Here is a 23541-nt window from a genome sequence, read left to right as displayed (position 1 = left end):
AAGCTTCCTCGTATTAAGTGGCGTCAATCCTGGAATAAAAATATGGGGGGGGGGGTATGCAAACACATCACTTTACCCCCACCCCCCCCCCCCCCCCATAGAAAAAAAAATCCCAGTGATGCGGAACATTTTCTTGCTTTTTTTGGATAGAAATTTTCCAGATGTTTCACCAACAGTACACCAGATCATTCTGGAAAATGTCCCTAGCATGATGGGAGATATAACACCTCCCACACCCCCCCCCCCTTAAGGCCAACTTCCATACACTATAGACATTTGAGATTGACACTTTTCGGAATATTTCATCAAAAAGTGCGCACCGGATCTGTTACTTTAATACAAACAAAAAATTCCAAAATTCCTTCCTGTGGGTAGGGGATATCCTCTTTCAGTTTACCCTTCTTCCCCCGCTCGGATCTTATCCATACATTTAGTATGTCATACTTCTTTGTTTGACAGTTTCTCAAACATTCTATGACTATTGTGTATAGACAATGTATTATTTTCATTTAAATCCTTAAAGGTCTTGCTTACCTTTGGGAGCAGTAAAAATGTTCAAGATATCACATATTTTTATGCATATGTGTAGGTTAGTTATATCGCAAAACATCCTACCATATAAAATGTTTGCAATAAAGCCTAAAATACAGAGATATCACTATTTTTCTCAATAAACCATAACTCAATAAACCAGTCTGGAAACATTCTTTATTATAACTGTTGTTCACATTATGTATATTGTGAAATTTTAACAATACTTAACATCAATTATATACTGATTCAAATTTTTACATTGGTTGTTTCTATCGCTAACTCACATTTTAGAACTATTTTGAAGCACTAATGTTGGGTTTTTGTTTCATCTGCAAATGGTAAATTATGCCTTTAATAATGCAAAGGCTCCTCGAATGGGAGGGGTTAAGGGACACCCCTTCCAAACTCTCCCCCTTGCTATATTAGCCTCCATCCCATGCTTTGATTATGGCAACATTGTACGTACATTACATGTACATTACATGTCATATTCGACCAAAAGTGTGCGCCAGATATTCCAGATCTTTGAATTGCAATCATAAAGATGCAAAAGCTCTCTCATGTAGGAGGGAGATACATCCTCCCATCATCCTTCCCCCTGCTTGGTCTCCCTCCATCTTGTCTGATACAAATTTCCGGATATTCCACCAAGAGTGTGCATCAGATCGTTGTATTTCGATTCTAAAAATGCAAAAGCTCCATCGTATGGGGGGGGGGGGGGGGGGCCTAGCCCTCCCATCCCCGCTGCATCAACGTCCATACAGTTATTAATACACAGTGACGACGCATACGCGGAACAAAAGCTGATATACCCCGATTTAATGGTTATTTATATTTCTGTGAATATTTATTTTTCATACTTTTTTTTTTCAATTTCGCCAAAAGTGTGCACCAGATTGCTGAATTTCAGGTCTGAAAATTCAAAATCTCCCTCCCCTTTAGGTCCCCTTCCATGGACTTAGACAAAGTGAAGATCCACACACGGATCAAGAGATAACAGATATACCACGTGTAATATACAATGTCATCCATGAACATATTCCATGATTATTCTTTATTTCTTTCTGTTTGATTGAAGAATTCCAAAATTTCCCACATAAAGTGTGCACAAGATTGTTGAATTTCAATTTGTTGAGTTTCCTTGTGTGGCAGAGGGCATTCTCACCCTCGCTTCAATGTCCCCATCCACTCCCCTCACCTCCCCTGTCCCCCCCCCCCCCCCCCCCGAAATTGTCGACAGTGCTTGTATGGCTTATGCACGCATGCACCCCACCCCTTACTGAAACGCTGCTTATGGTCTGGCAGCCGAAAGGGTGGGTGAAAAAAAAAGTTGCTCCCAGGGGCCTGATATTGTGCGGTATAGTTTCTAACCAGATTATACTCTCCGACCGCATGAGCGGAAAATGGGCGGAGGAAAGGAAAGTTCGGTAAACGAAGACATAGGAAAGCAAATTCAGATTGCGTGATTTTAGATTTTTTAAAACAGGTTAAACAAAATTCTCCCAATCTTTGAACCATATCACCATGTCTCCTCATTCAACATCAACATTTTCTTCCTCCTGTTAGGAACAGGTATTTTACAAAACACCCTACAAATTGAGCTTAACACGTGACTTTTATCTTTTTTTTTTAACAGCAGATCCTTATTCGCAATAAACATCTCAAACAGAGACCCCTAATGTCCATTTCAGTTCCATTCAAGACCATGTCTAAGAGTTACAATGATAAACACATCGAATGGAAGAAGTTTCAACAAGTTCGATAATATTAGCGATATTAACTAGAAAGGTTGGTGGTTTTAAATTCGACATTTTTTTTAATGAGTAGACAGTATGTAAAATAGGTTGAAGCTAACATATCAAGTAGATGAGAGCGATGATGACTCGGCCTCACTAACATATAGGCCTACCTGTTATAGGTCCATATTATACGATCCACTGACGCCGTAATCTTTACAATGAATTTCCTTGTTTACTATTACATGAAATCAAAAAGAAAAAAGTGTATCTTTTCAGCAAAATGATGGTGTCTTGCATTGAACGAGTGTAATGACAACTATATTTATATTATACTAGCTTTGATATCCTCCCTTGTGTTTTGTGTGAACAAATTTGATTGAACCACCTAGAAACCAATTTATGAGTGTTCTACAAAATCACTGTTAAAATACCAACAAGACAGCTCTGAGTTTGACTATGCGCATTAGCAGGAAAAGGTATTAATTTGTACCAACAGGCAAGTTGAGTTTTAACCTTAACCAGGCCGGGCTTTTTTGGGTGTTCTGTGGCGCAATCGCCATGAAATTTGGCACGTGCATTACCTGTGGCGTATTCTACCAAGCTATACAAAAAGAAATGGAAATTTTCATCACAATAATTAATTATGCTAATATATGCATAAAATCATACATTTTGCTCTAAATCAGAAATTAAAGCTCCTAGAATCCTAATTTTTGGTGAAAATATTCTTTGTAGCATTCCTAACAATGTACTTGAAAAAAATTTGGTATCAAAATCAATTTCTTATGTATTTTATTGTTTTATGAATTTCTTATGTATTTCGTTGTTTTTTCGACCTTTTGTTTTATCATTTTTTTCTGCAAAATGTATGACAGAACCTATTTCAAGCATAATTATGCTAAAATTGAATAGTTTTAGCCTATGAAAGTGAAAATAATCATATATTTATGAATAGGAAGAGAAAACTCCACTTGCATAGATTTTATACACAAAATCACGTTTTTGAGCCATTTTCGGTCTGACAGGCATGTATAAAACGTCATGCAGCGTCGTAACGGTATGCGCGATTTTCGCGAAAATGGTGTCAAAAGATGCGCGAGACTTGAAAGTAAAAAGTCAGCGAACGGCGCGGTCAAAAAATTTCGCGCGGCGGAGTAGTCGCGAAAAATGTCGGGGGGGGGGGAGGGTTGATTCAACCCCCCCGGCCTTTTTAGGGTTAAATTCACTGATTATTATAAACACATCGTGATTTTAATCATGTACTCAGTATAATTCTTATAAATGGTGTTTGCCAGCACATCCATCTGACAGCAAGATGGGCATTTAGCAACGTTAAGGTGTCTTAATTGTTAATGCATCCAAGCAAAATAATGAAATGGATGGTTCCCAAATATTGACGGACCATTCTGGTATAACCATGGCCCTGTTACACAAAAGTTGAGATCATTAAGTCCCTAAATACTCAATACTGGTTGGCTGATGCCTGACTTACATTTTATTTTGTGACTTATGTTTGATTACTAGTACATCTTTTTATGAGACGACACACTGGTCTATACACGCAATCCAATTCTTTGCTTGATCATGAATTCCGTCATTCATTGAAAATCAGATAACGAATATGATCAAAACTGAAGAAATTTTAAATCTTGAATGACCACCCCAGTTTGTGACGTCATTGCAGGATAACGATACAACAATATAAAAGAAATCAACATTACTAGCATAATAAAGGAACACTTGACTTACCTCTTTCAGAAAGGAGGGAATAATAATATAAATATACCATCATGAACATATTGTCAGTATAAAAAAGACTTAACAAGACGAGAGAATGTGCACATTGATGAATACTTTTCACTAAAGAATGAAATGCTTTGGAATTCTTTTTGCATTTTTTCTTCATATCGTTGTCCTGCAGTGATATTACTAACTTTTGCATGCCTTCTGATGACGGCAATGAAAGTTTAAAAAGACTGTTTAATTTTCCTCAAACTTCACTGATGTATTCTACGGAACTATGGCTGCAGCATTCACTCAATTTACAAGCATAATCGGGTATCAATCCCGGATATGATTTCTGGTTTGCCATCGTTTGATTTGATATCCTATAGGAGTTCCTAGCACTCGGTAGGGCAATAAGAACATTCTTTAAAAAAATAAATAAAACCCACCAGGTATTCGCATCATATAATAGGATTTTTATTTTATAGGACGGCAGTGGGTGGGAAGGTCCTATCAAAAACTTTGACAAATTTGTGATGAGTTCCATAATTGAACCAACAATTCACTAGTGCATTCACATGGGTTCAATATAGTATCGAACCGTATCAAGCCAAAGCCAGGCTCTGTGATTTTATAGAATGCAACCATATTATAATATATGGTGTAAAATATTTCACACATTATATAAAGTAGGGCCTACAGAGAAATTTATCAAAGCGTATAACAAAAATGGCATAAAGGCGTATAATAACAAAATGGCAAAGGCTCAGTTATACTAGTAATAGGCTTGAATTACCGTGGACACGGCAAACATGGGGAAAATCCTGGGTGTGACCTTGCTTCACTGATCTCTATAAAATATTTCCTATATATATAAATAGGGCCTATATAGGCCACCTATAGAGATCAGTGCCTTGCTTGCATAGAGCAAGGATGACCATGGAACCCGAAAGAGAACTTTCCACTTCCCTGCTTACAGTTACAGTGTTAATAGAACTTTACTTTTACTTTTAACAGGTGAAAAAGAAAAATCTTCTATATATGCATGGCTGGCGGCGCTACCTGGGGGGGGGGGGGGGGGAGAGACATCTTAGATAACATTATTTTGGTGTCACTTCCTGGATTACTCGAGTCGTCTGACAAGCAATGTAAAACAAACAAACAAACAAAACCAGTCTACACATTAAAAAGTGGGGGGGGGGGGCAATATACAAGATTTGTGGTCAGACCGTATACAGTACATGGTGTCATCGATCTATGGACTTTTGTAGTAGGTCCATGCACACGCAATGGGGAAGCATATCGTACCACTCTGTCGCAGGCTTATTACAAAATTACAGTGATCTTCAATAATAGCAGGGAGGCAGGGGCGGATCCAGGAATTCTGGAAAGGGGGGGGGGGGGACAACTAATATTTCTGGTGCCACTTCCGGGTTTCATTTTTTTTTTCTTTTGTTTTTAACGAAAAATAAAGGGGGCGTGCGCCGGTTGTACCCCCCTCTGGATCCGCTACTGGAGAGATTAGTTCGTTTCACCTCCCTGATAATAGCAAAGATCCTATAGGCCTACTTTGTATACATTTATATAGGATCTTTGATAGATATGCACACCATGTACCAGGGAGGTGGAAGAACCACCCCCCCCCCCCCCCCCCTACACCATGCAGCATGAAGATTGAAAAAGGACAAAGAGGGCGACTCCGCAACCTGCGAACAGTGTTGTCGTATCCTAGGTACATTATAGGTCACGTAAAGAGTTCATCTCAGGAACTCTCGAAAGACATGTATGATTCGTATTCTTTTGAGAGTACAGTATACCGTAGACAATACGAGTACATTTTGTATTGTACTATACCTTTGCTAGCACTCGAACTCCTCCTCCGGCCTTCTAACGTTACATGAGTTCGGATACCAGCGTATACTACTTGCATTGTACAGCTGTGACTATTGAAGCCTACAAGGATTCCAAGACGGGAGATCAGAGAAAGAAGGCACAGCGATAACTTTACGCCATGTCTGGGCCACAAGTTGACGTAAAAAATGTCGATGGCTGGATCGAAGAAAACAAACAATTTTTTCTGCCACCTGTGTGCAATAAAATGATGTAAGTGTTTTCTTTGAAAGTGTTCCTTCTAGCTCTAGTACGACTTTTTTCACACACTCCGGTCTTTTAACACTTTATGACTTCAAATCTTAATAGTTTCTGGGAGTAGAAGCGAGTACGGAGTACCGATCGAGTCCTGCTAAGGTAAGTGGTGTGGCGAGGGCTGCGCCCCGGGGGCCCGGTGGATGCGCGCCCCTGGTAGTTCACTGGCACTAGGTCAGCCTGGCCTGGCCGGTAGCCCGACCAGACGCTGTGCGACACTGTGCCTTGTTACATGGCCGGCGGGTGACCGATGTGATGGAGGCCGCGAGGCCTAGCTAGCTAGGCTAGGGCCAATGCTGATGCTGTAAGTTGTTACAGCGGTGTACAATGTAGCAGTTCCCGGGGAAGACAGGAAAATCCGGCTACCCGGAGGAGTTTTATTACCATGTAATACTAGTTTTAACCAACCCACGCACGGTCACCCCAGCCCAGGATTGACATGATTGAGGGAGGACTCTTTCTTGTGAAGCCCATGGACCTACTACACATATGGACCATGAACAGAGGTCTTTCTTTGATCCAATGTTCACCACCGCCACCTGATTATGTGCATCTTAATGAGTACATTCAGACGTTTGGACAATGACGATTGTGTAATCGTGCATCATCACTGACAAAAGAACCCGGTTTCCCTCATTTCGGTCCTATTTGGCTGAGGTGCCTTTTCAGACTCAACTGCCTTTGAATAAACACCAATGATGGGGAGCACCAAACCTGAAACAAGGACAACTTTTGCGTCACAAAATTGGTAATTACTGAAGCGGCCACTTGCGGCCATGCATGTAAACATCCCTGAATGGCAAGACAAGCATGTCGTCTACTGTCACTGCCCATGTTTACTCTGAAACAATGTGATATGTGCGACAAATGGGGAAAAATAGATTACATATCACAGTCAATCTGCTTAATTAGTTGCTTTTTCTTGTAAAGTACTTGCATTTCGCAAATGAAATTGCTTTAGTGATGATTTTGCAATATACACTACAACTGCACATGCATTTTTCTTGATTTAAGAGAGTTATTAGCTTCTGCGCATGTAGTTTTTAGATTTCTCAAAGCGCCGTCTTGTTTTTATCCAGGCTGGCTGTCGGTGGACAACACTGGATCAAAGCAGGAAAGCATGTTCAAAATGTTTTTGTGACGCTTTTGACAGAAACAGGTGCACGAATTAATTAACGAGCGATGAATGTCCATGTGTTGTAGGTCCATGTGAAGCCTGACGTCGTCTCCGCGGGACATATCCCCGACAATAAATACATAGCCTAGGGGCCTACTGATCTTTCAGCATGTTCAGTCAATTCCCGAGACCTGGAAACCCAACCATTGATTTGGAGTCTATTATCATTTGGACAGTGACTGTGTGTATATTTATTATTATGTTCTTGTCCATTCATTTATTCTGTGTATTGGCTGTGTTCTTTTCTTTTCCAACTAGTAATCACTGTCTTCTTCTCCCTGTACTGTGCAGAATCTCCTGAGTGCTGATACTATACTCGCAGTGTTTACACATCACAATGTGTAAACATTGCTGGTTTAAATCCTAACCTTTTATTTATTCACCTTGGTTTGCTCAATTATAACATTAGTTTGTGCTGAAGTTTTCTATAGCTTTGGCAGGCATCTCACTCAATCTATCCTTCAGTATCCATTCATTGTGCTCATAGTACTTACAGACTACTGTAAAAGTGGTTTCATTCGCAGTGGTTTTATTTTTGCGCTTTTCGCGCTTTGAGGTTGAACCGTGAATTTAACATCACGTGAAAATGTTTTGAACTCGCCACTTGTTACAACGCTATTGCACACATGCACACACAAAGTTTCCGCGCATTGAGTGTATTGATGGTCAACACACACACAGTGATACCGCGCAATGTATTGAATTTTTTTTTAAATTGCATTTATTCATTTCATTTCCATTTACATGTACATTGTATTTTACATTGCATTTTTGCATTTGCATTTACATTGCATTGCATTGATGAAACATATTGACACATAATATTACAGTAATATAACAGCATGAATTAACAGAATATAGAGTTACTATACAAAATGGAAATGGGGTGACCCAACTAAAAGCATAGCTTGTAAAATTTGTAGGTCACCATTCAACGAGTAACGTTCATAATTATGTACAGAGTGATTGAGAATATAACATATATACAGACTCCTGAAACATATGTACAAACACTAGTGTAGGTACAAGTATGTTATAAAGTACTCGAGAGACGGGATTTTAGGTAAGCCCGCATTTAATTTTAATTTCTATTTAATAAATAAAAGAAGAATTGGATTATAGTTGGGGTTTTCATATGCAAAATAAAACAGTTTTTTGCCGACTGTGAATTTACAGATTTTGCCGACCGCGAATTTAAACACACGCGAAAAAGTCGGCACCGATGGAAACCGCGAAAGTATCTGTACGCGAAAGAAACCACTTTTACAGTACCACACACTTCACTTCTAGTATGCTCATGCACATTAATTGCAACACACAACACACACTGGCACTTGAATCATTGGCATTAACTGTATCACTTATTACTAATCTCAATCTAAGCAAGTGGTGCAGGATATTCAACTTTCTTACTGTAGATTGGAATGGAGTATTTTTAGCTGTACATTGATTTAATGATAATGTAGTCTATAACCTACACTGTACACGTACACCCCAACACAGCTGTTACTAGTTACAGCACCCCACGCCGGGCCGGTGTTAGTCTACATCATGCCTACCAGCAGTACCATGATACGCCAGAGGTGGACTGTACAGAACAGAAAGAAGAAGAACAAGAAAGAGAGTGTGTTTTTCACTTGTATGTTATTTCAAGCTTATTCAGCAGATCAAGAAGAGATACAGAATTTCACCAGGTTGTGTCACTCACCAATCTCCACTCCAATGATTTTATTGCTTATAGTACTATACTATGTACAAGGCATATTGTACAAATGAACTATGCTGAGTTTACTGAGAATGGGATGAGAAAGAAATAAAACCAAGACGATACAATTTCCTTGAGTTAGACCGATCGTATATCTGTCTCTCTGTGTCGGGTTTCTTATCTAACATTGGTACATATATTTATATAACATGGTCAGCCCCTGAAGATATAGAAGCCCAACAAGAAGAGACAGATACCATCTGTAGTCTATACTTGAGTATGCAGGGACTTCTTGTACGTTTGGTGTCCTTCTCCTATGAGGTTTTGAAAAGAACTCCCCCTTCACCCCAAACCATGTTCTTTGTTGTTTTTGTTTGAAGATACATTTAAGGTTGAATACTTATACCTTTATCTTTGTCAGTAACTTCACATTAAAGCAATAATTTTCAAAAAAAAAGAAAAAGAAAAAAGAAATCACAATTTAGCAATTGATTATTCTGGAACAAGGAGCAAGCAGTCTGCTCACACAAGGTTGAGAACACCCTGTGCAGAGAAAAAAGAAAAGAAAAAGAAAGTTGGTTTCATTCATTGTAAAGTTATGCCCAAATATACCTCCGCCCCCATAATATACAAATGATGCACAGGATAGAGTGTGTTAGTGCGCCTCGTGCATGTCGCACCATTGTCAATACTCTCAAGCGCGCCGCACCTTCACTAACGCCACGAAATAATCCTGTGCATCATTTGTTTTATAAAATGGGTCGAAAACTAACAGCATTATTCACGTACCTTTGTGGGTCAATACCAGTCAGCAACATGTAGCACTCGCTCAAAAGTCAAGATGTCCGAAGATGTTCGTCCCAAACATTTACGCACGTCGCACTCGGAAATCCCGCACATAAGTACTGTACGTAGAGTATACGTACGCCACGTACTGTTATGCACAAGAAAGGCCGCCGGCTGTTGTGGCAGCCCGCGGCCCGAACTAGAAGTTGTTTACAGGATTGACAGCGCGTATAGTAGCGCGTGACGCACTTGTAACAACTGATTGAGTGCGCACTGCTAGTGTAAACATTGTGACGTACGTCAGGCCAGGGAGGTGGAAGAGAGACTCCTCTTAGTGCATACCTGAAGAAAATAATGCACGCACACGTGACTCATTTCAGCGCTTCCAATTGGCTACATTCTTGAACCCATTTTATAATCCTACATATTACACTTTGGTGCACCCTTCCCTTGGCCACACTGTGTCTTAAAGGACAAGTTCACCTTCATAAACATAAGGATTGAGAAAATGCAACAATATTAGTAGAACACATCAGTGAAAGTTTGAGGAAAATTGGACAATCGATGCAAAAGTTATGAATTTTTTGAATTTTTGTGTTGGAACCGCTGGATGAGGAGACTACTACAGCTTGTGAGTCATATGCGTACAACAGTATAAAGAAAATGTAAAAGAAAATTCAACATATTTTCACTTTTTTCGCATAATAAAAGAGCACTTGACTTGCCTCTTTCTAAAGGCAGGGGGAATGATATTACCCATAACATTTGTCGGTAAGGAGTCAGGGGAATGTGTACTTTTTTCAAAAGATGGAATTTTGTGAAATTTTCTTTATATTTTCCTTATATTGTTGTACGCATGTGACATCTAAGTTATTCATACACTGCAGTAGTCTTCTCATCCAGCGGGTACTGCACAAAAACTTCAAAAATTCATAACTTTTGAACGGATTGTCTGATTTTCCTCAAACTTTCAATGATGTGTTCTACTAATATTGCTACATTCTCTCAATCCTTATGTTTATGAAGGTGAACTTGTCCTTTAAATCATAGGCTTATTTACTGGGGTATTCTACCACTACACTGGAGAACAGTTGTGGGGTAAATGGACTTTCAGGGGTGCCTCTGGGGCAATTTTGTTACAGAACTTATCAGAGATCTCATAAATTTGACTTGCAGAAGCCACATCATGCTCAAATGTATTTATTTGTAGAATCCATCAGACAAGCATAATTTTGTAGAAGTGCCAACCAAATTAGACACAAAACAAAATTATGGGATTTCGGAGTTGTGTCTTTTACAGCATGCTCTTAGTGGTCACAACCATGTGCAATTCACTTTTGCAGGTGATTGCACTAAAGACCATACACTATTTGTTTTATACAACACATTGGACGTCAACAGATGTGGTCCACACAGATCCTTGAATTTTAGCTAAGAGATGACACCATTTTCCTTGAAAGGTGACTCAGTAGCACAGTCACAGTCAGCCATGTACACATAGTATGGAACAGTTTCTGATGAGCAGACATCAAGAATATTTGATGCATGCTTATAAAGATGGTACCCTGTTTTAGCATACTTTTGTAATGACATTAGTGCATAAGGAAATAATAAGAAGGGGGGGGGGGGGGTGTATGACTGATATAGCGCCTGCTCAGTTTGACCTGGAAACTACCAGGGCACCGGAATCGTGATTCAGAATAAAACTGACTTCCACTTTAACTTTTTCATGACAGCTGGTCTAAAGAAGATCCATCAGTTTGTGCCATGGCTATTTTCATTCTATATGCTACTTGCATGCAGCGGTAACTTTAGTTCAAGTGTAAATTGAGAAACAGAGAGAGGGAGAGAGAAAGAGAACATTGCTCAATACCTGCTGTTTGATATACCATTATTTGTTTTCTTTCATTGTTAGGCAAGCATGACATTTAATTGCTTTAGCCTCAGATCTGCAGATAAGTCCCTACCTATAGTAATAGTGGAATACAACTTTGGTATGTTGCTCCTTTGCTTCTTCTTTTCTTAAATATAATGCCCTGATAATAATTCAACGAAAATCAGAAAGGTATATTTTATGTCTGCACATATATTTGTGCCTGTGTTTGCATGTGTATGCCCTTTATTCATCTATCTAAATCTGATCTTGTCATAGGTACCAAGATGGACAGATGAAAGCCTTTTTTGTCGGGGGACCCAATGTGAGAAAAGACTACCACATTGAAGAAGGAGAGGAGGTATGGTTTGAAAGCTTGTAAGTTTATGGACTCAATCACCCCATTTGGGGTATGTAAGTTGAAAAGCAACATATATACAAAATATGAAAACATACACAGACATAATATGTACAGAAACGTTACAGGCACTGCCAGAGAACACTAAAACACAAGCTCACAGATATACTACAAAACGTCCTACCATAGGCCTTCCAACTAACTGTAAGAGTGGAAATTTTTGCGGTGTTGAAATTTTCGTGCATTTCGCGCAACCAGAAGCTGGCGCGAAAATAAAAGTGCATGAATATATTTGCGTGCCATATGTTCTTGTAGTTGGTGTCTTGATTCCACAGAATTAAAAAAATGCGAAACTCGTCTTACCCGGCCAAGCGCGAAAAATTAGTCGCGTAAAAATATCCACTTTTGCAGTAGATCATCTTTAACTGGAAAAGCACTCTGAGAGTGCAGACCTCCGCCAAGCATGCAGCTCATTTCCACCACTGATCTTGTTCTTCCATAGAGATATCAGTGATTTCCACCCATAAGTACTTATAAGTCGCCCGATTTCCCATTATAGAAAAAGCCTTTGTTACGTCATAAACCCTCAGCTGCACGGCGCGCCTCGCCCTAGCAGAAACTAGAGCACGCACTATAGTGCACGCAAGCAAACCTCAAATACACGCAGCCTGAACTCCCAAGTTCAATGACCCTACCTACCAAAATATCAAAAATCCTTCATAAATTCCCCCAAAATTCTCAGATTACTACCAAAGGTTAATCGTTTGTTACTTGTGTCATTCTCAACCATTCCTGCAAGTTTCATCCCAATCCGTTAACTACTTTTTGAGTTATTTTGCGCATGGACAAACTAACGAACTAACTAACGAACGAACTAACTAACAAACAAACCAACGGTAACGAAAACATAACCTCCTCCCTTGGCGGAGGTAATAATCATGTTTACAGGATTAACAAGAGGGGGGTGGACTGGGAATCAAGATATAGCCTAAATTCACTGGATAGACAATTTACATCCAAATTGAAAACTTTGAATATTTTGTTAAGTTAACATTGATTTCCCATCAGCTGAATTATAAACAAAGAGCACTACAAATTCATTGCAAAGTTTCTGCTGGTACAGTAATTGAGAGTTTCCTTGAGACATGTATGGATGCCAGTGTTTCCAAAATCTAGTCTGGGTCAAAGTACAGACATACAATGTGTCAATGCATCAGGCATACACTTGCAAGTGGAAGCAGCGCTATTCACCTATCAATAAGATAGTAGCACTCGGGCTCCACATGGTGCTGTATGTCACGTCAGTTTTTTCAATTTCCTTTACAATGGCACTGCACATACCTTAGTCATACTACTGATTTACTACTGAGCTTTATACACATTTTTATGTGTTTGTTTTTCCCTGGAACTGATAATCGCCTTTCCTTCTACTTGTTCTGCGTGAACACATTTCAATACTATGACTTCAGTTCCCATGCATGCATGAGTGATTGTCCTCTTGTTCAAACCTCTGAAAGTTTACTGACCAGCTGTGATGAACCTCCCACTTTAAGTGGGAATGCATTCAATATGAAAATGTGAGAACACCAATACAAATACACTCATCTGATACTCTTATATCATTGCCTAAAAGCAGTTTCCCCTTTGAAGATAAGGTTTCCGTTGACATTGTCTTCTGGATGTTTAATTTTTGTTAGTTTTGCTTTAATTTATTTTAACATTGTGTTGCAGCTCTTTTACATGAAAACTGGAGACATGTGCCTCAAAGTTGTGGAACAGAACAAGCACAAAGATATCCACATCAAAGAAGGAGAGGTAAGCATAAAAGAGAGGGGGGAGAAAAGCATGTACAAATGAGTGGATCAAGTCTAACAAAGAGATTGTACCTTTGGTAGTTGTGATGACCTGGATTGCATATGTATATCCACTAGTCTCTTTCTGGTAGTATCATCATAGGAAGATTTAGGAGAAGGGGGATCTTACCAATTAATCCCTAGAGTTGGATATTTCATGTATATATACTCAGTATCCTTTGCTGAGCTGATGTCAGATGTTACTTTTTTTTTTCATTCCTCTCAAAATACAGTTTATTTTTGCATAAGCCAAATCACTTCTATAATTCATTCTGTTTCAGTGATTTGATGTATTTTGGTTTGGTAGAATATCGGGTTTACATTATGCTCCTAGTGGCCATAGCAGCCCCCGTTTGCCTGAAATGCAGTGCGCTGTGGAATTTTGGCCATTTTTTTCTTCATATTCAAGTTTTAGGCTTCTTTCTTCACAGCTTAGTCTTCTCTCTTTGTATTGTACGTACCTGCAATAATGTGTCTCTCAACCCATTTTGGTATGGCCTACTAGGTTTCCCATCTGTGCTGTGACTGCTGTGACAAATGTTTTGACAGTTTAATAATCGTGCTCACTATCCACAGCTATCACAGCCTGTCACATTTCACTTCAGCCCATCCCTCCCCCCCCCCCCCCCCCCCCCCCCCCCCCCCCCCCCCGTCTCTCATCCATCCCGCTTTGTCTGCATTACCTGAAACATGATAACTGTGGTTGCTAGGAACATAATGTAAACCTAGCATTAAAGAAAAAAACCCACTCAATGCTAGATTTAACAGGGCAAACAGCCCATGAAATTACATTGTATGTAATCATGTGACTGTGACTTTAATATTGATAGTGTAATATCTTGTAACTTTTTTTTTTTAGTGTTGATGATAATCTTGTGCTATTTTACTGTTTATTTTTTCTTGCTCTATTTTTCTTGTGAATGTCAACTGGAGCGTGGAGTGGAATTTTCCCTTTATCTGTGCTACTTCCGTTCCCTTGTACAGATTTTCCTGCTCCCGAGCTGTATCCCTCATTCTCCTCAGCGGCAGGCTGAGACAGTTGGCCTGGTGCTGGAAAGGGAGCGCACGAAGGACGAGAAGGATGGACTAAGGTAAGGCTGGGAGAAAAACAAAACAAAATCCTCTTGTTACTGGTAGATATGCATTAACTTTGTGACAGTCTTAAAGGTAAACAGTTCCCTTTCACAATCCTGTTGCCCTATTCTGCATTCTCCTGTAAAGCATTTGTGTCAGACAGCATTTGTGATCTTACTTACCTGTGGCAACTTGTCATATAGCAGGGAAATTGAAGGAAGGTTCATTGTCTGGAAAGACATGAAGTTACTGTAAAGTAGTTTGTGATACTGCATATTGTCAATAGAAGAGTTTTTTTTTTCTTTTTGAAAAATATCTAAACATGTGACAGATCCGCGGATGATTTATTTACAACGATTGTTCTATGAGAAACATACCACAGCAAAAATTGAAATTTATCATTATTATTATTTTTTTATTATTATTTTTTTTTTTTTGCAGAGGACACTCTGGGGAATAGGAATAGTCATGCAGAGAATGATGGTGTTCAGAAAAATGTTTTGCTTGTTATGTGCATGTCTATTTTGCCTGTTGCTTACATTCTATTTGTCAATTAGGTACTACCAGGAAAACTCTCTGGACAGACTGTACGAGGAGTGGTTTTATTGTGAGGACCTGGGCACACAGCTTGCTCCAGTCATTAAGCGTTTCTTTGCCTCAGAGCAGTGCAAGACTGGCAAACCCATTGAAGGTAACCCATGTCATATTCTTACCATAGCCACCATGTTTGGGCTATTCTCAACCATTGCTAAAGGATTCGAGATATCGGTTGTAGTCCATTTACACTGCGTACATGTCTGTTCAAGAATTCACCGTGATCAATTCTAGAGCAACTAACTGTCCCTCAATTCAATAATGTATCCCATGTTATCTATTCCATCAATGCTGATTTTTGAAGATACAGTTAAACTCGCCTAAGTCGACGTCGCATATGTCGAATAATCGCGCAAGTCGAAGATTTTAAAAAGTCCCGATTTTTCCCCATTGACTTACGTGTATCAATTCACTCACAAGTCGAATATTTTAAGTCGAATACTCGCCTAAGCCGATGAAATTCCAAGAACACTTTCACGGAAAAACCATTGAATTCACTGTGCCTAAGTCGAATAAGATTTTATTGTGTAATAAATCACTGTCAAAATCATGAGACGCCAGTTTTTGTTTACATACAGTATATACAAAAAGAAACTTTGCGTTAATAAACATTAACATTTCATTAACGCAAGCGGTTTCACCTGAATCGTTATTAACGCAAACTAACGATCGGGAAAATTAACGTTTGTAGTAACGATCCCAAGTGTAACGATGTTTCGTTGACATTAACGATAGGTAACGCAAGAACTCACGCGAGATTTTGGTTTCCGTTACCCAGACCTGGTGAAAGGATGACGTAGCCCCTGCCGAGTGTAGAGATCTATGCCTTATATACTTAGCGGAGTCTTCTCGCAAATCGAATCACGATTTCGCGAATGGTTAATATGCGACCGGGGTCACCAAAAACGCACGCCGGGCCACCAAAAAAAAAAAGCTGGATGCTTGCCTTCAGTTTTGGAAATGAACAGCGGTAACAATCGGCTCCATAAGATGCTAGAATAAATGTCAGATGTTTGCTCTTAATTTTGGAAATGAATAACGGTAATATTCAATGTGGATAAAGTGTCTTGCTGAAGGGCAAATATCGGGCACACCGCTCCAGCTCTCGGCTCCAGAGTAGACAACATACATGTACATTATACATGTGTACGCGTGGTGTAACTGTAAGTCGATTTTTTTTTCGACTTACGCACAAGTCGAAACTCGCCTAAGTCGATGTGTTTTGCTCAGGCCCAAGAAGATCGACTTATGCGAGTTTAACTGTAGAAAAAGGCAAAGCAAAACTAAGGTCTCTGCATATGTATATTGGAACCGAACCTATGGCTTATGATTGTAGCATTAAAAAAAAAGAAGAAACATGATATGGTACACTAACCAGAATGTGCGTAGGTTGTAGAAAAATCAGCATAGAGATGCACACCAGTAAATGTATTTGCGGTGGACTCTTATTTTTCATCATATATTGTTAGCCATTTAAGCCATTCATAAGTGTATGTTCCCAGTTGATGTTCTCAGTTGCTGCATCTGGCTGCTAGGCCCTCTTCCAAGAACCCTTGTTTGTCAACACTTGTATCATGTTCTTACTTTCTTCCATCCCCTTTTTTCATGACAAGGGACACTTCTGGAGAAACCACCTGTTACCCAGGATGTGGAGCGCAAGCTTGAAGATCCTTTCAGCCTACAGGAGTGGATTGAGAAGAACAGGGAGGAGATTGCAAGCAAGGGCTCAAAGACACTCTTTGGTCCTAACTACCAGTTCAGTGTAAGTTGCTAACAAGTCTCTGTGTTGTTCTTCTGGTTAAGTCTGCCTCCTTCAATGAGCTGAATATTCTTGCAGACTGTCACAGTCTATTGTGCAAGAGGTGTGTCATATATAAACATTAGGGAGCTATAGATCTGTGATGGGAACATTACGAGGGCAAAAAAAAAAAAAACTGTTCTGTGCATGCGCAAGACCACTTATCAAAATGGGTCTCACGTCTGAGTTTTCACGACGGTTCTTGGCCACTTTAGCGTCCGCTCATTTTCATGATGCAGAGAGCTACTTGATGCCATTATGATGTCCACTCTCTGTTTTGATCAGAACTTTCACATGCCACAAACAACAACTGGGACACTATTTTGCTTTTTATAGGCTATGTCTTTACAAAATCTAAAGCTACTTTGCAACATGACGCAGGGGGAGGGGAAAACGGTCAATGCAAACGTCATCTTAGCGTTTTGTGTCGCAGATCTAAAGCTCGCTGTTATGTGACACATGGGTTTAGTCAAATACCAGTCAACAAATGGGTGAGCATGACCATGGGAGAGTGGAACACTTTGTCATGTACTCCCTGTTGAAGCACATTTTCGTGGCATATGGCAGTTGTTTTATAGTACCATCAATAGGATCTGTGTGTGTGTAGCATGCTTTGCAGACAAAACAAACAAAGCAGACAACAGAAAAGTTAGGATCATACCACAAAAATGTGGTAAAGGGAAACTTTGTGGTAAAATTGCAAGTTCTGAATGTGTTTTTAGGCAATCTCTATTTCAATTTTCGTAACTAAGTTGAGGATGAGCATTATCAGAATGAATACTTGCCTAACTTGTTTCGTATAGTATATCAGTTGATGATGCTTGTGAGGAGTGATAGAAAACATTCTAACTTCAAGGTCTGAAAGTCATTTGGGAGATGCTGTAAGTCTCTCATAGGGTTCAAATCTGACATTCTGATATTCTTTCTGTGCTAGTCCCATCGTATAGTGATGTAAAAAGAAAGGACTTAAAACTTGACCCAGAGTAAAGTGCTATCTAGCATGAAAGAAACTGTGGTTGTAACATATAATTTTGCTCCCTATGGTGTAAGTCTGTCATAGGGTTCAAATCTGATATTGTGATATTCTTTCCGCGCTAGTCCCATGGTATAATGATGTAAAAAGAAAGGAATTAACTTGACCCAGAGTAAAGTGCTGCATAGCATGAAAGAAGCCGTGGTTCTAACATATCATTTTGCTCCTTGTGGTGTAGGTGGTGATGTGGGGAGAAGGCGACGAGGCAGGGGGATGTGAGGAGGCTGAAATCTGGCTGTGGCAACTGGTGAGGCCAAACTTTGTCCCTTCATTTATACCCTCTACCCTGGATAATGCCAAGGGTAGAATCTTTTTTGTTTTGTTTCATTTTATTTTGTTTTCTGTTCGTGTATTTGTGTGTTTCTTTCAACTTGTTTTGACAACGACTAAGTGTTCTCAATCTTTCAGTGGGTCCATTGTAAATGCATAGGTGTTAAATGAAGGTGTTGTTGCTGAAAATGATGTCAAATATTTAGCATGGTGTATCCCTCTTTAAAATGATATGCTGTTCAGCTATTGGTCTTCAAAGTATCATGTGATCAAACATAACGTTGTTGTGATCTTGATAATGTTGAAAACTAAATGCAGATGGAGAATAACGTATTATGTTCTGAGAGCAGCCATGCTATAAATCTGTGGTTTTTCATCTTTAGTGTGTATATTGATGTGTTGTACTAACATTACTGCTTTCACTAAATCCACATTTACATTAGGCTTTGGCTTCCTTTAAGTCTTTGTGAGGCATGGCACATTACAGGTCTGAATAAGTTTTGCGTATTTTACGTGTTACCTCAATGTGACCTCCAGGAAGGGAAGACTACCGTGGGTGTCGGAGATGTCAAGGTGACTAAGCACGAGCTGAATGAGGGACACTGCATGCTGGTGCCAAAAGGTGTCATGTGAGTACAGTCAACCACTCTTCAGCATGCCAACTTGTGTGAATTATTTTGAATTATTTACTGAAAGTGAAGTTTGTAATTCTGTTTTTGAAGGTGTTGCCAAAAATATTGCTCTCTGTTACACATCAAACAAATGTATTTAAGCAAGATATTGCTAAATATACTAAAAGAGATTTTTTTCATCCCATTTTGTCACTATGGCTCTCTGTTTGTGAATTTCTCCACTTGTGAGATGTCATATGAGTTCTAATTCACAACATGTGTGGTATGTGCAGTAGATATCATAGAACTGTTTGCAATCCGAAATTTTATTTCAGATGCATTTCAAATTGGTGAACTGGCGTAGGGTTTTGTTTCTTCCGACACCATACTGTGGTGTCCCAAGCATACTGACTTCCAGGTGCTGAGGGTTAAGTGAGACAAAAGCAGAGAGTGTGTATGTGTCTCTGGAATTTTAAGATGACAATCTGATGACATCAGTAGCTATGCATTCTTTTTGGCCCCCTCCAGGTATAATGCCAAGCGCGAGAAGGGCTCCCTCTGTCTCGTCTGCTTTCAAGACCCTCGCCGAAAGAAGGAGGTGAAAAATGGCAACGTGGAGCAGTAGTTTGCACAAGTTCTGTCTGGCACATCTATGTTCTCAAGACCCTTGCCAAAGGAAAGAAATGAAAGATTGTAATGTAGAGCTGTAGCTTGCAATGTGGATTGAAGAGCATGTCTCAACATCTGTGTAGGAATACAGCCACAAGTTGAATTTGGGTTTTTAAGAATGCCAGAAAGCCCTGTCATAATAGGCTCACTTACTATGAAATACCGCTTTTAAAGAGACAAATTTGATGGTTGCGATTTTCCAATACTGTATTTAGATGGTCTCCTTCTTAGCAAGTTTACGAGGAGCTACTGGTTATAGAGAAGTAAAATCAGCAGTCCCAGTGACCTTGTTATAACTGGTTTTCCCTGTATTTGCCTTACTAGGCAAATCTACAGATACATCATGACCATATGTGTCTCTTGTGAAAATACAGAATGAACTACACTTATTTTGCAAAAAAAAAAACCAACCAAACAAACATATAAAATTGAGTTGAATGTAATGTAACAAGAAATTTGGAACTGCAAGATTATTATGATTCTTTCATTCAATTAAATTGTGTTCAAAATAGAAAACAAAAATGTTCACATGTAGCCCTAGAAACTGTTGCTACAATTCAACCCTTCTTGTAATTGAGAGAAAATTGTCATGTTTGTGTATTTTTGTGTTAAAAAAGGATATATTGAATGCATTTGTAGTTAATTTCAGATTGTGTTTAAAAAAAAATCTAAATCAACTGACTTTCTGTTGTAAATGTCAGTGCACCCCACTCTCTTCCACACATGGAATGCAACAGACCTAGCAAGGTATTCATTGTGTTTTCTATCTACATGTGAGTAGAAGTGCCCACTAGACCCAGCAAAAGAATTGTTCGTGCCTTCTCCTATGACTCTGTGTGATAATTGTAGTTTGTAGGTACACAGCATGGCGTGGTACTGAGCAAATGACCCTTGTACAATACACACCTTGTATTGTCTCTTTACCTATTGGTGTAGTAGACATGCAGTGTGTGCCACATGTTTGTGCGTATACAATGTGTACAAGATTCTAGATTGGTGTAGACTCGTATTGTGTATTGACAAATCAGGCATTTCTGATTTCCAATTAATCTCACAATGAACATACATGAAAGGTGATGTACAATATGCAAACTCAGTAACATAGAGCAAAATAAAGCAAATGCAATCATTGATATTGAAAGAAATATCTGAGAAGTATACAATGTGCTAAATAGTTTGACCCATTCTGTTTCATTGACTCATATAGAGAGAATTGTGCCCTATAAAAGCATGTGGAAATGCCCTTAAATAGCTGGGTTTGGATTGAACTTCCCGCATTGCCCCAGTTACTAGTGCTATAACAATGATGTGGACTTAGTGAGAATATTCTGGCAAATCAACAGCAGCAATCAACAGCTTTGATGTGCAACAGTACCACTGTGAATTGTTATCTTTTCTTTCCTGTAACATGTTAACAGAGAAATGGTGAATGTAATATGTTTTAATATGTGTTTATGTGCAGCTGTAAGTGGCGTATCCCTTCAAAAGGGCCAAGAATTAAGTGGTTCAGTATCACTCTACTTTATCATGAAATTTCTTGGAGAGACTTTGTGTGTTTTCATTGTCCAACAGAGAAGTTACTTTTTTTCTCTGTCCTTGTTACAAACAAGAATAATCAAAGATTAATCAGTTCATGCAATTTAGTGGAAAGCTTTGTTGTACAGGTAAACATTCCAGTAATTTAGTGAAAATATGTTGACATGCTACATTATGCATGGTTGAGTATCTTTATTTTTTGGGGTATGGGAAAATTTCAGCATTCGCAAAATACATATTCAACAAGCAATAATATTGTTTGTAGTTGGTCTCATTTTACATTTTAAATGGAGTGGTATCTTGTAATAATGGTCCACATTGCTGACTAAAAATTTGTTGAAGTAGAGGAATAATTATGTGAAGAGAATCACTGAAGTTATTGGTTATTTCTTGGAGAGATAATTGGGATAGTGCTAAGTATATTTTTCACTTGATTTTTCTGTTTACCACTAAACCTGCCTGGTTTATTAATCCATGGTTCTGCTTGCTGATGTAGCTTCTTCAGTGGTGGCACTGATCGTTCAGGGGTCGCGCCATTATTAGATCCCAAACACTGCCAAATATACTCTGTATTATCCAGACATGGGCTGGCACACAATTGTATGTGGATTTTCATCACAAAATTTTACTGAAACCAAACAAGACAACAATTGGAGTAAAAGAAGTCGGATAGAAGTGTCAATTATTATAATACGATGTATATTTATACTGACCCTCTTCCTACAATGCTGTTGCTAGAAGGAAAATTATGCCATATGTGCCTGCTTCTCTACAAACTGAAAAAGTCAAAAACACATAAGAAGGGGTATTGTTATACATCTTTCATATTATTTCATATTATATCTGCATCATGTGCAGTGGCGGATCCAAAGGGGAGTGCACCGGGCGCGCGCCCCCTCTTTATTTTCGGTTAAAACAAAAGAAATATTTAAAAAAAGGGGGTGCGTGTGCCTCCCATTAATTTTGGAAATGTGCCTCCCTTTTACGGAATTCCTGGGTCCGCCCCTAATGTGTATTTTGAAACATGCAAGTATGTAAAATCAATGTGATGAAACAGTAGTCTATTGACAATTGCTTATGTGCACAGCCAATATGTCTCGATAGAAAGTGTTGTGCTGATATGGATATCTCACAGATGGCAGCAGGTCCTGACATGACTGGATAACCAGGGGTTGTCCTTATACCTATGTACATTTTACACCCAGGCCTATAGATAAAACATGGTGTTTGAGTATGTATGCACTAAGCAGGACTCAAAGTAAGGATCCTCTGTTCAAAGTGAAAGTCTACTCTGCATTTTAGCTGACCATGATAATTAGAGTAGTTCAAGTTTCTTTAAGATTGGACACAGAATAAGGAGATAATGTTTAACTTGTTGCCATGAATAGTGATATCAGTCACCACTATCAAATTAACCATGGTGGATGAGATGATGATGTCATTGCCTTCTAAAGATGTTTATTGGTTTGTTTGTTTGTTTAAATATTAGAACCATCATGTATGGCTGATACTTTACCCCAGTGGGATTGCCAGGTGTCATTGCATGTAGTGAGAATGCTAGTGTATTACACATATTTCTTAGCGATTTGGTATACATGTATTTTTATTATTTTGGTTTTTTTTTTGCACTGACCACCTGTGCTAATTTTATTGATCTTACGTGTACAGGAATGTGCAGGCAGATCAACACAAGGCTGCTCAGTGTGTTAGTGTTTAGTGTATACAAGTGTCCTGAAATACATTACATTTGAATATGTGGAAGAGTGTATATAGAATGTCTTGTAATCTGCCTGAATCGACCATTTGAATGATACCTGCTGTAAAGAGTGTGCAGATTCTAATGGCCACCTGGGCCCTGTCTTATAAAGCCTTCAAATCAATCACAAGTCCCCAAATCAATCGCAACTTGCATTGCAGCTCACAAGAAACTTGTGATTGATTTCTATCACAAGTCTTTATAAGACAGGCCCCTGGCATCACATTTATCACTTGAATGTTAGGGTAGTAGAGTTTACATGTATCAGAGCAAGGCTGACAGTATGAATAGAATTTCACTGCATT

At 39.0% G+C, this 23541-nt stretch overlaps 1 protein-coding gene across 1 annotated transcript; it reads left to right on the top strand.

Moving 5' to 3' along the window:
- The first annotated feature begins 5732 nt into the window (after positions 1-5732).
- Positions 5733-23007, top strand: LOC139709930 (3-hydroxyanthranilate 3,4-dioxygenase-like). The gene is made up of 9 exons (XM_071621885.1): positions 5733-6101; positions 11964-12045; positions 13774-13857; positions 14880-14986; positions 15527-15660; positions 17177-17325; positions 18573-18641; positions 19202-19293; positions 19804-23007. The coding sequence occupies exons 1-9, from the start codon at positions 6010-6012 to the stop codon at positions 19898-19900; spliced, it is 906 nt and encodes a 301-aa protein (XP_071477986.1). The 5' UTR covers positions 5733-6009; the 3' UTR covers positions 19901-23007.
- The last annotated feature ends 534 nt before the right edge of the window (positions 23008-23541 follow it).

This window comes from Diadema antillarum, unplaced genomic scaffold (genome assembly GCF_040938485.1).
Source record: "Diadema antillarum isolate AM-2024a unplaced genomic scaffold, OU_Dant_1.0 seq00001481_RagTag, whole genome shotgun sequence".
Taxonomy (NCBI): domain Eukaryota; kingdom Metazoa; phylum Echinodermata; class Echinoidea; order Diadematoida; family Diadematidae; genus Diadema; species Diadema antillarum.
Note: the sequence above shows the minus strand (reverse complement) of the source record. Positions and strands in the feature narration are given on the sequence as shown.